Raw genomic sequence first — 15,007 nt, forward strand, 5'->3', positions numbered from 1 at the left:
CCCTCCGTATACACTTCCTGGCACGCACTCCCCACCGCATACACCTGCCAGTACGCACTCCCCACCGCACACACTTCCCGGCACGCACTCCCCTCCCTCCGTATACACTTCCCACTTCCCGGCTCGCACTCCCCACCGCACACGCTTCCCGACACGCACTCCCCACCGCACACACTTCTCAGCACGCACTCCCCACCGCATACACTTCCCGGCTCGCACTCCTCACCACATACACCTCCCGCCATGCACTCCCACCGCATACCTCCTGGCACACACTCCCGCAGGTAATCAGGAAACAGCAAAACTGTGGCTAGGGGGTCTGCAGTGTGCAATACACAATTCCAAATAATGCTGTATGCTTACAGTAATTCTATGGGGATCGTAATCACAATAACATAAATTAATTACTTGGCATTTTCTTTTCCTTTTTTTTTTAAATATTTTATTGTCAAATTGATTTCCATACAACACCTAGTGCTCTTCCCCACAAGTGCCCTCCTCCATCACCACCATGACTTGGCATTTTCATGATAATCTCTCCATTTTATGCTTTCCATTTGCTGAGGCACTTTTCTGTCATCCTAAGATTTTGTAGTATCTGTGCCTTTCTTGTTAAATTTATTCCGAAGTACTTTATAATTTTGGTTTGCTGTGGTGAATGGAATGTACTTTCCCATTTCTATTTTGGAGTGCTTATTTTTATGTTGAGAAAGTCTTAATTTGCATGTATTTTGTCCTATATCTGATCACTACCCAAAATCTCTTATTTCTAGTCAGTTTTTAAAATTAGATTCTTTTGGAATATTTATACCCTCCTCCCCATGCTGCCAATGTTTATTTCTATATTCTTATGTCATAAACCTCTTAGGCCAGCAGCCTTTGTATCGGGGTACTTGTATCCTTAGAGGGAACCGGCACCCCCCAGGGCGTGTGAGCTCCGTGTAAGAGACACACTCTATTCGGAGACAAGTTCTTTCGGAACACCGTTTCCACTCACAGCGGGACATGCAGGCTCTCCGTCCCTGTTTCTAGCCTTCCTGATGTTCTTTTTTTCTCCACCTGAGTAAGAAAAGTAAACCCCCAAGTCTTCCAAATCATACTATGCTACATTGTTTCCAAAACGTAAGAATGGGGATCTAATTTGAATTATAGAAACTGAGGTAGTTAGTGAATGACTCTGATGAGTAGCAAGTGCCATGGTTTTGTGGACCTGGTTCCGTTTCTCCGCTTCCCACAAACTGAAGAGGGACAAAGGGATTGTTGTGTTGGCTTACATAACAGTAGTAGTTAATACTATCAGTATATGTCTCTTACTTCAAGAATCACAGAGCTATCACCCAAACAGAAAGTTATGAAAGTAGTATTTTATTATTTTATAAATATTTTATTGTTTTTTATTTATAGATAACCATGTGATTTTCTGACCTCTCTGGCAGAAGAAATATAAGATAGTTCTGTTACGTTGCTGTAAAATACACCCTTCTAGCCCTCTCTCATTGTTATAAGAACCAGCCTTCATAACACCTGTATGTTTAAAAAGGAATGTTAAAATACAATTTGATGTTGAGCCTCTGTCATTCTAGAAATAATAGTCTTACTGCTTATTTGAGCTAAAAGTCTCATCCATCTATTGAGATGTATTTCAAATAAAAATTTACTTTCATATTTAGTAAGTTAACAAATTTATGGTATATTTAAGATTTTGGTCAATTGTGTACCAGTAATGATTACAATCATAACTCGATCTGTAAGAAATTATTTAATAGAATCTTGTGCTTACCTCAAGTAAAATTAAAAAATAAATTTCTGTACAAATTTTGTTGTAGAAACTGTTACATAAAAATATAATATTAATATATTAGTATAAATCTGTGGGACAAAGGGAATGGAAATGTGACCTGAAGGCTAAAATGAACATTACATACTTCCTGACTATCTGCAAAAGCTTGGTGCGCCTGGGCGGCTCAGGCACTTAATCCCCAAACTCTTAACTGTTGGCTCAGGTCATGATCTCATGCTTTGTGAGATCGAGCCCACATTGGACTCTGTGCTGGTAGTGTGGGGCCTCCTTAAGATCATGTGTCTCCCTCTCTCTCTGCTCCTCCCCCTCTTGTGCTTGCTCTCTCTCTCAAAATTAATAAATAAAATTTTTAAGTGGCTTATTTTTTTAAACTTATGATGGTGAGTATATAGATATAATATTAATGATTTGTATTTATACTGTGATTTAGATTCTGTTATCCCTAAAGGAGAGATGTAATTATTTAACTTAAATAAGTGATATTAAAATATACTACAAGATATGCCCTGTACAACTTTTTGGCTTATATTGAACAATTTTAGGTGTTAATTAAAAAAATATACAAGTGAGTACTTGCTATTTAAAAATTATTTGAGGAGTCAAGAAAACAAGAATGTTTGAAAATCACTGGTTTGGGAATTACAAACCTTTTTGAATTCTGCTATTTTGTGATCGCTCTGAAAAAAAGATGTATGTGCATTTTCTGTGAACGTGTACTTCCAAGTACACTTCCAACTGTGAGTCGTGGTGCTTCTCATGCTGTGCATACCCTATGTTTGGCGTGTTTTCTGGGTTTATTCAGGCATTCCTCTTGATTTGAAGTGTCATAAAATAATGACAGTTCTATCAGTCTGAGCGATCTAAAGTATTTGCTTCATAAGGGCAGAATTTGGCATTCTTGGCTATTTTATATATACTAATATTTTATGTTATATATATATTTTGTTTATGCTAATAAGTTTTCTAAATGTTCCTTTCTTTTGTGTGTGTGTGCAGGTAACGGAAACAAATATAAGCTGTACCCTGAACTTCCCAGCTATCAGGAGACAGTTGGTAAATGAAATAGCTATATGTTAAGAAAATTCACTTCCTAATCAATCTGGCGGGTTATAAAATCTCTGAGAAGGTTTCATCACCCCTTTGATTTACAGAATACGCACATTATTTTGAAAAGTGCTTCCTTTTAAAAATGCTTTGCTTTTGCTCCCTTCCTTGCTTGTGATCTGAGGTCACAGAGCGAGGGGGCCCGAGGAGGGCCCATCACCTGGTAAGAAGCGCCTGGGTGCAGGACGACCCCGGCTCACTCCCAGGCCCACGGGTCTGGGCTAGTCCGACACGGAGCCTTAAACCTTGTGAAACCTTGTCGGGACAGAATGACAACGTTTGCTCCTTATGAATTACAGCTTCGTCACCATCGCATTTTCTCGGGGTTTTAGCCCCCATGAATATTTTTATATTTTTCAGGACTTTTTAAAATTTTCATGTTCAGATATTTTGCCATCATTGGGAACTACTTCATAAAACTTACTCGTTTAGCGGTGATAAAAATAGTTCCTCAATCGGTCTTACTTTAATCTTCTTCAGAAAATATTCTTTGAAAGAAGTAAGCAGTTATTTAGAAATGTGAACAGGACACAAAGTGTAGGCAAAGGTTAGCCAGTTGTAAAATAGCCTATTTATTTTTCACGTCCTCCTGTGTCACTGCAGCCATGGAACCGCACGCTCCTGGGTAACTGAACTAGCCGGTGTTACCTGTGTCATGAGAACAATGTCAAGGTGAAGAAGTACCCATTTAAAAAATAATTATAAAGAAACCTCAGAAATGTGTCTTAAGCAGAGTTCCTTAAACAGAAGTCAGCCTTTTCCTGCTAGACTAGGGTTTCTGACTTTCCTCTTTCTGTCAGCCTGGTTTCAGTGGTGCGGGGCCCACGTCTGGCCATCCTTCCTCAGGTGACTCCCTTCCGCCCACGGGTAGAGGCCCGTGTCCAGAGCCGGCCTGACAGCCTGGGCTTAGCTGCGGGAAAAACTCTGACAGGTTTTAAAAGATGTATTTGGCTCTTGTAAGTGTGATTACAGCCGTGGTAGAGATTACCGAGATTGTCGAAACTTGACCTTTGGGTACGCGTCCTTCAGAGGCAAAAGTGGTCAACGTATAAATGTTTATATCCAAGTAGCATAAACATCTAAAATTTTATATTGTACTTTTACTTTTAAAGACTCTGTTAGAAGAAGACGCATATTTAGGTACCCTGCAATTAAAGGGGCTCTTACATTTGGGGTCAGCAGAAAGGCTGAGTTGCTTGGGGAGAGGATCCCAGCAGGGACGCTGAGGGACAAGGGACCACAGAGGCTGTCGACTCCCAGGAGTATTTAGTAAGGGGACAGTGCGGACTGCTGCCCCTTTCCTCAGGGATCTCTAGAGCGTGTGCCTATAGCCTAGGTTCCTAGCAAAAGCTAGAAATACCCTCTAAAAGGCAGAGAGGCAAGTGTTAAGTCATAAGAAACAAAACCCTGAATGGGCTCTGGAAGGAGACTCAGACTCAAAATCAATACTTTCATTACTAGCTGTGTGAGCCAAGGGTAATGTTAGCTCCCTGCGGTTGGTTGGTTGGTTGGTTGGTGGGTTGGTGGGATTTGGTTTTTATATTTGAGGGTAGGATGAGTTAGGTTGTACAAACACTAGGATCTAGGTTAATATTAATTTATTTGAGTCCTTACTCCAAATATAAGGGATTTTGAAGGAAAAAAATGAAAAGGAAGATTTAAAGTCTATTTTTAAAATAAAATTTACTTTACATTATTGTGTTTTTAGAAAGCAGGTGTGAAACAAGTGAACTTCTTACATTCCGGCAGAGCATTCCTGGAGAGAAAAGTCATAATGACCGGCCTGAGCTAAAGTTAAAACCTATTCACCAGGACACCCAGGCTCTCAGGGGCTTGCTCCCAGCCTGTCCCATGCCCGCTGACAAGCTGCAGTTTTGCATGGGCTGTGGGCATAGCAGTAATTTCCAAGATGCGTGTACTTTGGTTTTGCACCCGTTGGGAGCCCCAGCCGCATGGCACTCGGGCCTCTCACAGAGACAGCCTTGAAGGTCCACAGTCTGGTTTACTGACCGTTTCTGAAGCAGTCTGTGCCCTTCGATGCCCGTATTCATCGCCTGCCTCCTACCCACCCTGTAATTTTCAGTGACAGTCTGGGCACATCCACTGTAGGGGCGTCCTGTGCCGAGCGGGTGCCCAGGAGCGCCCTTGCACTAAGCCACTCCATGCCAGCAGCATCACCGCCTTAGCTGTGACAACCACAAATGCCCCAGACTGTACCTTTTGAGAACGGAGTGTCTGGTGACCTCACCTAGTGGCCTTATCTGCCCCACTCACCGTTGACTCTGACACTCCCCCAGAGACCATGGTCCCGAAAGTGACAGACCCCACACCCGCCCTGAGGGGATGTGGGTGCAAAAGTTAAATCAGCCATGCACTTCATCACTATGCTAAATGTGTAACGAAACCAAAGATGTGTTCTCTTACTGCTGCTCGCCTTGAAATGGGCCTCTGAGGGCCGAGACTCCTCTCCTGAGTCTTGTCTGCAGCCAGATGCATTGGCGACATCTGGGTCACATTATCCGGACGCCAGGGAGCAAAGTCCTGTGGGCCTGTCTTACTAATTAGGAGCCCCAGGGCAACTGCCAGTCAGTAAAGCTGATTGTAATCTGTTTCCTGGTAAGTGTAGTTCTGATCTGAGAGAGAAAAATAGCCTGTATTTGAATTAAACATGAACATTATGATGAAAATGACCCGTTGCTTCAAGGAGCCTCCATATTTATTAAACACAGGAATATAAAACTTGAAGGCATATAACTCTGAAGGGAATGCATCTGTGAATTCCAGATATTTTAGCAACCAGTGGGGTCTGTTTCCTTTTTTTTCCTTTTAAAATATATTTGAGAGAGTGTAAGCAGGGAAGGGGCAAACGGAGGGGGACACAGGATCTGAAGTGGGCTCTGTCTGCACTGACAGCAGCTCACCCCACGTGGGGCTCGATCTCACGAACCAGGAGATCAGGACCTGAGCGGAAGCTGGATGCTTAAACGACTGAGCCACAGGGGTGCCCAGGGGGTTCTCTTTCCATGGTCTCCAGGGGGTCTCTCTTTCAGGAAGGAATATCTCCTTTCAGAGAAAAGGCTCACCTATTTTTAAGTAAATTATTTTCTGGGCATTAAAATTTTCCTCATGGAAAGTATCCCTAATATGTAAAGAAGAACTTTAAGTCATTTTGATTGAAGAAAAAGTGAACAGTAGGTTATGGCATTGGATGGCCTGTGGATTGTCACCTCAGGGAGCACCTGCCTCCCCACCCCCACCCTCCACCATCTTGGACCACCCTGTGTTTGCATGTGGAGGAATTTTCCCAGCAACTGCTTAAACTGCTGACTCTTCTTTGGCATACTGTGTGTGCCTACCTAAGCCACGTTCTCCTCTAGATTTACCAGCAGTGGTCCCCCCACTGTTGAAGCCAACCTCCTCAAACCCCACGGCACTGCCTAGTTCTCTGCTGCATCTGAGAGTCACCCCTGTACAGGAGCACACCTCACGCACTCGTACACACCGGGTCCCACCGCTGTGTCCTCAGTTCTTTGGGAAACTTCAATTCAGAGGAGATTGGACAACACCTGAATGAGAGGTCAGGGACTGAACTAAGTCTGTGATCCTCTTTCTCATTTAGTTCATAATCTCATTCTTCCTCTAATTATTCATCGTGAAAGATTTTCCTAAGACTGATAAAAACCAGTTCTATTACCAGTGATTACCCAGGATCATCATCCAACATTATTATTATTTGTGGAATCCTAATAACTCAGGGATGCAGAAAAATATGCTAATTATTCTTGAAAATTTGCCTAACAAAAGTAAAATGCCCTGATAAATCCAAGTTCAGTCTGTTGAAAACCATTTAATGCTTCTGTGGCTGAGTACCTTGGGGTATGATGTCAAAGGTGATTATGAGTACCTTGGGATCAGACTTCTGAGATTCAGCTCTCAGCTCCCTGGACAAATTGCCTAACGCCTTCTACCTCAGTTTAATGTTCTGTAAATTGGGGATGACAGCGGCTGCCTCCCTGGAGCGGAGGGCTAGTGGGGCACATCGTGTGCTGTTAGTCCCTGACTCAGTGAACAGTAGCTGCTCTGAAGATCCACGCAGGGCCGACACCTGTGACCACTGTGATCATCTCGATGGATTTCTACTTTTGTACGTAGTGCTACAAACATACCCGTGTATGGCTGCTAAGATGGCTATGACTTCCAGAACATTCCCTAATATTTATTAGCCCTCTTTGTGCTTACTTCTCTGTATTATCCAATGTGTCTGGGAGGCAGGAGAAAGGGGCTGCTTGAGGGTTTCATTAATTAAGTCTGGTTGATAGAGGTTGAGCTCAATGTGTGGAGGTGATAAACTTAATTATTGATAAGAAACTGATTTTCAGAATGATTTTTTTTCTCCAACACTAACCTACGTTCCTCTGATCTAATGACGAAGAGGCCTGACGTGAGGACTTGCCATATGTCCTGCGTCCATGCGGCCTCTCAGCCGGGTGTCATATGCACGGCCAAGGTGGCTGCTCACGTGGGTCGGCTTCTGCCCGCTCTGGCCTTGAGGCTGCGCAGGCTGGATCACCGTCTTACTCTTCTGTGACATACGCTTGCCCTTCTTCCTTAAAGTACACAGACGAAAAGTTAATACAGTATAAAATATAAAAATATGCAGAACATGTCTGCATTATAGAAAAAACTCTTTATGCCAGTAATATCTCTAATGTGATTATATTAGTTGTTAGTAGGGTTATTTCTGTGGGAGAACTCCAAGAACCACATGGAACATGATTCACGGGAAGAACTGTAGCACCATCTTGTGTGAACTACAAATTCAGTGTTTCGGTCAATGTGGTTTGTTAGAGTGCTGATTATTTTTTATTTCTTACTGACAGTCCAAATTTGGTTCATTTTTTATTGTAATATTATAGGTTGAAATAAGTAACTGGTTTTTAGAATTTGGTTATTTATGTTTTCAGTGTATCTTCACTAAGATGCATTTAGCAAGCATCTTAATTGCCTAACATGTGCACAAAATATGTGAAATAGAAATATGAAATTTTAAGTAGCTGAGTACACAGAAAGTATCGTTTTCTTTTTATTTCTTATGATGTTATGCACTTTATAATATTTAATATATTTTATTCATATTAACTCCTCAATCCTCAAGGTATTTTCCCTAATACAACACACAAAAAATTCTACATCTTGTGTTGAAACCCTTGTGCATATCCAGACATACTTCTTGCTATGCTAATTTGAGTTTATCTCTGTTTTGAGAGAAAGGATAAAGTAAGCACAGAAATGAAAACAGCCATGAAGCCTATGGGAAAAATGTGATAAATCAGCAAGATGCATCTCCACTGGAACCCTCAAAACCAAAGGCTACAGAGCATGAGTTTTCTTTTTAACATTTTATTTTATTTTTCATTATGATAAATGTACCCTTTAGCCCTCATCCCTATTTCCCCCCGTCCCTCTACCCCATCTGCTCTGGTGACCATCAGCTTGTTCTCTACAGTTAACAGTCAGTTTCTTGGTTCTCTCTCTCTCTCTCTCTTCTTTGCATGTTTGTTTTATTTCTTAAACTCCATGTATTAGTGAGATCATATGTATTTGTCTTTCTCTGACTTATTTTGCTTAGATCATTTTCTCTAGCTCTATCCTGGAGCATAGTTTTCAATTAAACCCTTATGACACAAGCATGAACATAAATGTGTTTTTCTCTAACAGCTACGATTTATGGAAGCTGTAATCGCCACTCTGTTAAAACGAGGAAAATGTGGGCGTCTGGGTGGCTCATTTGGTTGAGCGTCTGACACTTGATTTTGGTTCAGGTCATGATCCCAGGGTTGTGGGATTGAACCCTGCTTGATATTCTTTCTCTCTGTCTCTCTGTCTCTCTCTCTGTCTCTCTCTCTCTCCCTCTTCCTCTCCTTCCATCCCTATCCCTCCTCACTAAAACAAAAAAAGTAAAATAAAAGGGGGAAAATGTAAATGCAGTTGACCTTTGAATGATGCAGGGTTGGGGGTTAGGGGCACCAAAGCCCATATTGTTGAAAATCTACATATAACTTTTGACTTCCCCAAAACTTAACTATTAATAGCCTGTCATTGACCAGAAGCCTTACCCAAAGCATACATAGTAGATTCACATATTAACATATATTTTGTATAAGTATCATATGCTGCATTTTATAATAAACTTACTAAGCTACATAAAAGAAAATGTTATTAAGAAAGCAAGGGAAATACATTTACAGGACTGTACCGTTTATCAAAAAATCCACATGTCAGCGCATCTGTGCAGTTCAAACCCATGTTGTCCCATGGTCAGTTCGTAGTGTTACCATACATGGTATTCAAAATTCAAACAATTATAACCACAAATATCTGCTAAATATATAGGTAAGTATATAATAGCATGCAGTTTGACTTGTGTGGATTTAGGAAATGTTATTATCAATCATTGGCTTTTTTCAAAGAAGAAAAACGTTAGTAATGTGAAAATCACACAGACCATGTGCTGTGGATTCTGCCAGGCTCTAAAGGATCAGAACATCAAGCTCTAAAAGCTTAATTCATATCTTAGATACACACTCTTCTCAGATTTTCCCATTAAAAATCTGAAGAATTTAAATACTTTGTTTGTTTGTTTGTTTTAGGCAATTTGAATCAACCCATAGAAGTGACAGCACTGTATTCTTTTGAAGGACAGCAGCCGGGGGATTTGAACTTTCAAGCTGGAGACAGAATCACGGTTCTAGCAAAAACAGAGTCTCATTTTGATTGGTGGGAAGGAGAGCTTCGAGGTCAAACTGGCATTTTTCCAGCCAACTATGTTACCATGAACTAGAGTTTATGTTGTTTTCTTCTTCGAGAATTATAAAACATTTATTTCTACACTAACACTTAACTGGATTAACTATCCAGTTAAGCAATGTTTAATGTCAGTTTAAAAATATTTCTCTTTATTCCATAAACTTTTATCCAGTATATAAAAGATTATTTTCTATCAATAAGTGGTTAACGTATATATCTTTAAATACTTTGTACTCATTTTCTCACATATGCTATTTAAGAGTTAATATCATCCAGTTCACCTGATCACACCCCTTTAATGTTAGATTTCAAACATCACTAAACATGGAGAACTAAGTATGTGGGAATTGCCTATTGGAATTTGAGAATCTTAAGGGTAGGGGCATGAATACCAATTCATGTATTTGCAAAGTGACTAGAGAAGAGAAATCAGCTTAATGATTCTTGTTGTAGGTATGAACTAGATATATGAATCCTTTAAAATAGTCTTTATTTCTTCAAAAATTGCTTGTATGTTTATTGATAGCAGAAAGCTGCTATTGTAAAGAAGTCCAGCTGTTCTGCGTTCCACAAAGATGATGTTAACTTTTCTTCTGTATGAGGTTGTTTGTGCACTTCTAGAAGGATCGACTTATGTTGACATGGCCCAGTTGTTCCTAAATAAATGTTTTTTACATGATAAGTCAATGACTTGATTTGGGTTTCTTTACTTCTTCTGTGTGAAGTTAGAGGCCCTGAGGTTGGCCTGAAGGTTAAAACCCACCAGTGTGATTGGCTGCCTAACTTGTTTTCTTTTTGGCTTTACTAACATATACTTAACAAACACAATTATAAAATATTTGAAGCCTACAATGAGATGATACATATATATACATATACACCACGAAAGGGTTCCCAATGAGTCAGTTAACACTCATCATATCACATGTTTGTTTGTTTTTGGTGAGAGCACTGAAGTTGTACTCTCTTACTAAATCCCAGCTTTAAATATATATAATATAATATATAAATATATAATATATTTAATATATAATATTAATACTATTATAACAATTCATATTATTATATAAATAAATATATATAAATATATATTATATATTATCAAACATGGTTGACATGTTGTACGTTAGATGCCTGGAAATTATTCCTCTGATACCTGGAAGTTTGTACCCTTTGACCAATATCTTCTAATTTCCCCACTTCCCACCTCCCAGCCCCTGGTAATCACCTCTCTACTCTCTGTTTTATGAGTTTGGCTTTTTTAGATTCCCATACAAGTGAGATCATACGGTATTTTTCTGATTTATTTCACTTAGTATAATGCCCTCAAGATCATCCGTATTTTTTAAAATTCCAGGATTTCCTTCTATATATGTCTCACATTTTATTTATCCATTCACCCATTAATAGACACTTAAGGTTTTCTATATATAACATGGCATCTGCAAACAGAGATAACTGTGTCTGTCCCTCTCCAATGTGGCGTCTTCTATTCATTCCATAATTGGAAGCCTGTATTTCTCACGCCCCTTCATGTCCTTTTATTTCGTTTTCTTGCCTAATTACACTTAGAGGACTTCCTGTAGTGTGTTGAGTAGAAATGGCAAGAGTGAGGATCCTTGTTTGTTCCTGATCCTAGAGGAAAAGCGTTTGGATTTTCACTGTTGAGTATGATGGTAGCAGTTGCTGATCATATGTGTGCATGCTGTTTAATCTCCATATATTTTTGAATGTTCCAAGGTTTTTTTCTTGTAATTGATTTCTAGTTTTGTTCCATTGTGTTCAGAAAAGATGCTTGATATAACTTCGGTCTCTTGAAATTTATTAAGACTTCCTTTGTGGCCTGACATGTGATCTGTCTGGAGAATGTAGGATGTACATGTGAGCACAATGTGTCGGATGGAATATTCTGCATGGTCTGTGGGTCCACCCAGTCTGACGTGTAGCCCAAGTCCAGGGTTTCCTCACTGATTTTGTATCTAGATGATCCATCCATTGTTGGAAGTAGGGGATTGGAGTCTCCACCACTACCCCCCACACGGACTATGACTGTATTGCTGTCTATTTCTCCTTTTAAGTCTGTTAGTGTCTGCTTTACATAAATCTTTTTTTTTAATTTTTGTTTATTTATTTTTGAGAGAGAGAGAGAGAGACAAAGTGTGAACAGGGGAGGGACAGAGAAAGAGGGAGACACAGAATCCGAAGCAGGCTCCAGGATCCGTGCAGCCAGGAAAGTCCAATGTGGGGCTTGAACCCCTGACCTGTGAGACCATGACCTGAGCCAAAGTCAGATGTTCAACTGACTGGGCCACCCAGGCACCCCTATATATCCTTTTTTATTTGTTTATTTGAGAGAGAGAGAGAGAGAGAGAGAGAGAGAGAGAGAGCGAGCACACATGTGTGAGTGAGGGAGGGGCAGAGAGAGAAAGAGAGAGCGAGAAAGAGAGAGAGAGAATCCCAAACAGGCTCCACCCTCAGCACAGAACCTGACATGGGGTTTGATCCCACAATATGGAGATAATGACATGAGCTGAAATCAAGACTCAGACACTTAACCGACTGAGCCGCTCAGGAGCCCAATGTCTGCTTTGTGTATTTTGAGTGCTCCTATGTTGGTGCACAAATATTCACAGTTGTTACCTGTGCCTGATCAGCTGACTCCTCTGTCATTATGTACTGACCTTCTTCGTCTAGTTACAGTTTTCTGCTTAAAGTCCATTCTGTGTGGCACTAAGTATAGTGACCCCTGTGCTTTTTAGGTTTCCGTTCTTCCTTTCTTGGTCTGATTTATCTTTACATCTGAAGTGAATGTCACGCGGGTTTTTTAAAGTCCATTCAGTCTCCTTATGTCTCTTGATTGATGGATTTTGCCTATTTACATTTGAAATAATGTTTTAATATTATAGATGTACCATTACCATTTTGTTCATTGATTTTTGGTCATTTTGTAGTTCTTTCATTTCTTTCTCTTCTTCCGCCCTGCTCTTTGTAAGTTGACGGTGTTCCATCACGGGGAGTATGTTTGGGTCCTTCCTCTTTGTCTTTGTGCATTTACTATAGGTTTTGCTCGTGGTTACATCAAGGCCTCCATAAAACATCTTAGAGTCACAGCCATCCAGTGTAAGCTGATAACAACTTTGCTCTGAATGCATGTAGAAGTTTTTTTATACCCCACATTTTATTTTTGATGTCACAATTTACATCTTTTTACATTGCATATCCATGATAAATTATTTTATTTATAGTTATAAATACCATCTTCTTTTAATATTTATACTAGAGTCATGTGATTCTCCCACCACCATTACAATACTAGAATATTCTTAATTTACCTGTATATTTACCTTTACCAGTGAGTTGTATTCTTTCACATGTTTTCCTATGACTAATTAGTGCCCTTTCATTTCACCTTGAAGAACTCCCTTTAATATTTCCTGTTAGGCTGTTTTAGTGGTGATTAATTGCCTCAGCTTTTGTTTTTCTGGAACCCTCTTTCTTCTTCAGTTCTGAAGGACAACTTTGCCAGGTAGAGTATTCTTGGTTGGCAGGTATTTTTTGTTTGTTTGTTTGTTTGTTTTTCCTGTCATTACCTTGAATATATCACCCTTCAGGCCTACAACATTTCCGGTAGAAATTTACTGATAGTCGGGTGTTTCCCTTCTACATCACAGGTTGCTTTTCTCTTACTGCTTTTAAGAGTCTGTCCTTGTCTTTAATTTCTGGTAATTTAATCACAAAGTGTCTCAGTGTGGGACTCTTTTTTTTTTTAACATTTATTTATTTTTGAGAGATGGAGAGAGACAGATCATGAGCAGGGAGGGTCAGAAAGAGAGGGACACACAGAATTAGAAGCAGCTCCAGGCTCTGAGCTGTCAGCACAGAGCCCAATGTGGGGCTCGAATCCATGAACTGTGAGATCATGACCTGAGCTGAAATCGGACGCTCAACCGACTGAGCCTCCCAGGCGCCCCTCAGTGTGGGACTCTTTAGATGCATCTTCTTTGGAACTCTGTGGATGTGTTTCTTTCCTCAGGTGAAGGACATTTTCAGTTACTATTGTTTGAATAAGCATTGTGTCCCTTTTCCTCTCTCTCCTCCTGGACCCCTCTAATACATTCATTGGCACACTTGATGGTGGGCCATAAATCCTTAATCTGTCTTCACTCTTTTCATTCTTTTTCTTTCTCCTCTTCTGACTGGATGAATTCCATTGCTCTGCTTTCGAATTTGCTGATTCTTCCTTCTGCTTTATCTAGTCTGCTATGAAACCCCTCTATTAAGTTTCTCTCTGATTATTGTATTCTTTCATGAGGAGAACAAAGGCAAAAGAAATCTAGGTAAAATTAAATTTCCTTACAACTTGCAGCCCATTAACAAATACCTAAGACAGGCAGAGTATGACATTGCTCAAAGAACTCATAACTGTCTTAATGTTAATGCCTTGTTAGAAGCAAAAAGCAATTTAGTTCAACAATATCTAGAATTCCAGGATCCTGTGAAGTCTTTTTTAACATATGAAAACCCTTTGAAAACTTTCTCTGTCTCTACCTCAAAAGTCTGCAATCAGTTACTGCTCACAATCCCAGTGCTGTAACTGACCCCAAGGTCCCGTCCCTGTGCTGTAATAAAAACACCATTTGCACCAAAAATGTCTCAAGAATTCTTTCTTAACTGTTCTCTCCTAGACTCCACATCATATCATTTTCAGCTCTGTGATTTCAGCCTTGTACTTGTTTATATTTTCTACTTCTTTGTTTAAATTCCTATTTTGTTCACTATTGCTCTTCCAATTTCAGTGAGCATCTTTATGACTGATATTTTGAACTTTCTATTGGGTAATTCACAGATCTCTATTAAGTTCCGTTTCTGGAGATTTACCTTGTTCTGTTCTTTGGAATATATTCCCCTGATCCTTCATTTTCCCTGTCTCTGTGTTGGTTCCTGCACATTTGACAAAATAGCCCCCTCTCCCAGTCTGCATGGCCTCTTGTAAGAGTTGAACCTTGTTAGCTGAGTTCCAGGTTGTCTGTCAAAACTTTCTGGTTGTCCATGCTGCCCACTCTGGTTTTTTGTGATGCTTTCAGTAGTTGAGGGTGTGCCAGGAACCACCAGGGTCCCAAAGAGGGAAGATCCAGTCAGCACCTAGATGTAGGCTGATTGGAAACTGGACCCTCAGGCTGCATTGAGAAAGCATATAGTTAAGTCCTTTCTGTGGAGAAGCTGGGAGATAAACATTTTTACCTGCTCCCTCTGCTGAGCCTGGGAGTACAGTGAGGGATGGAAGGTGCTCCTATG

At 40.2% G+C, this 15,007-nt stretch overlaps 1 protein-coding gene across 4 annotated transcripts in view; it reads left to right on the forward strand.

Moving 5' to 3' along the window:
- SH3YL1 (SH3 and SYLF domain containing 1) overlaps positions 1-10,399 on the forward strand; it is a 48,306-nt gene extending 37,907 nt beyond the window's left edge. For 3 of the 4 annotated variants that reach the window (XM_029938376.1, XM_029938378.1, XM_029938377.1), the window contains exons 10-11: positions 2,798-2,854; positions 9,556-10,399. In XM_029938376.1, coding sequence (XP_029794236.1) covers positions 2,798-2,854; positions 9,556-9,746 — 248 coding nt within the window. In that variant the 3' untranslated portion in view covers positions 9,747-10,399. The remainder of the gene's footprint in view (positions 1-2,797; positions 2,855-9,555) is intronic. The other variant, XM_029938379.1, reaches the window with a different exon arrangement.
- The last annotated feature ends 4,608 nt before the right edge of the window (positions 10,400-15,007 follow it).

This window comes from Suricata suricatta, chromosome 4, assembly GCF_006229205.1.
Source record: "Suricata suricatta isolate VVHF042 chromosome 4, meerkat_22Aug2017_6uvM2_HiC, whole genome shotgun sequence".
Classification (NCBI taxonomy): domain Eukaryota; kingdom Metazoa; phylum Chordata; class Mammalia; order Carnivora; family Herpestidae; genus Suricata; species Suricata suricatta.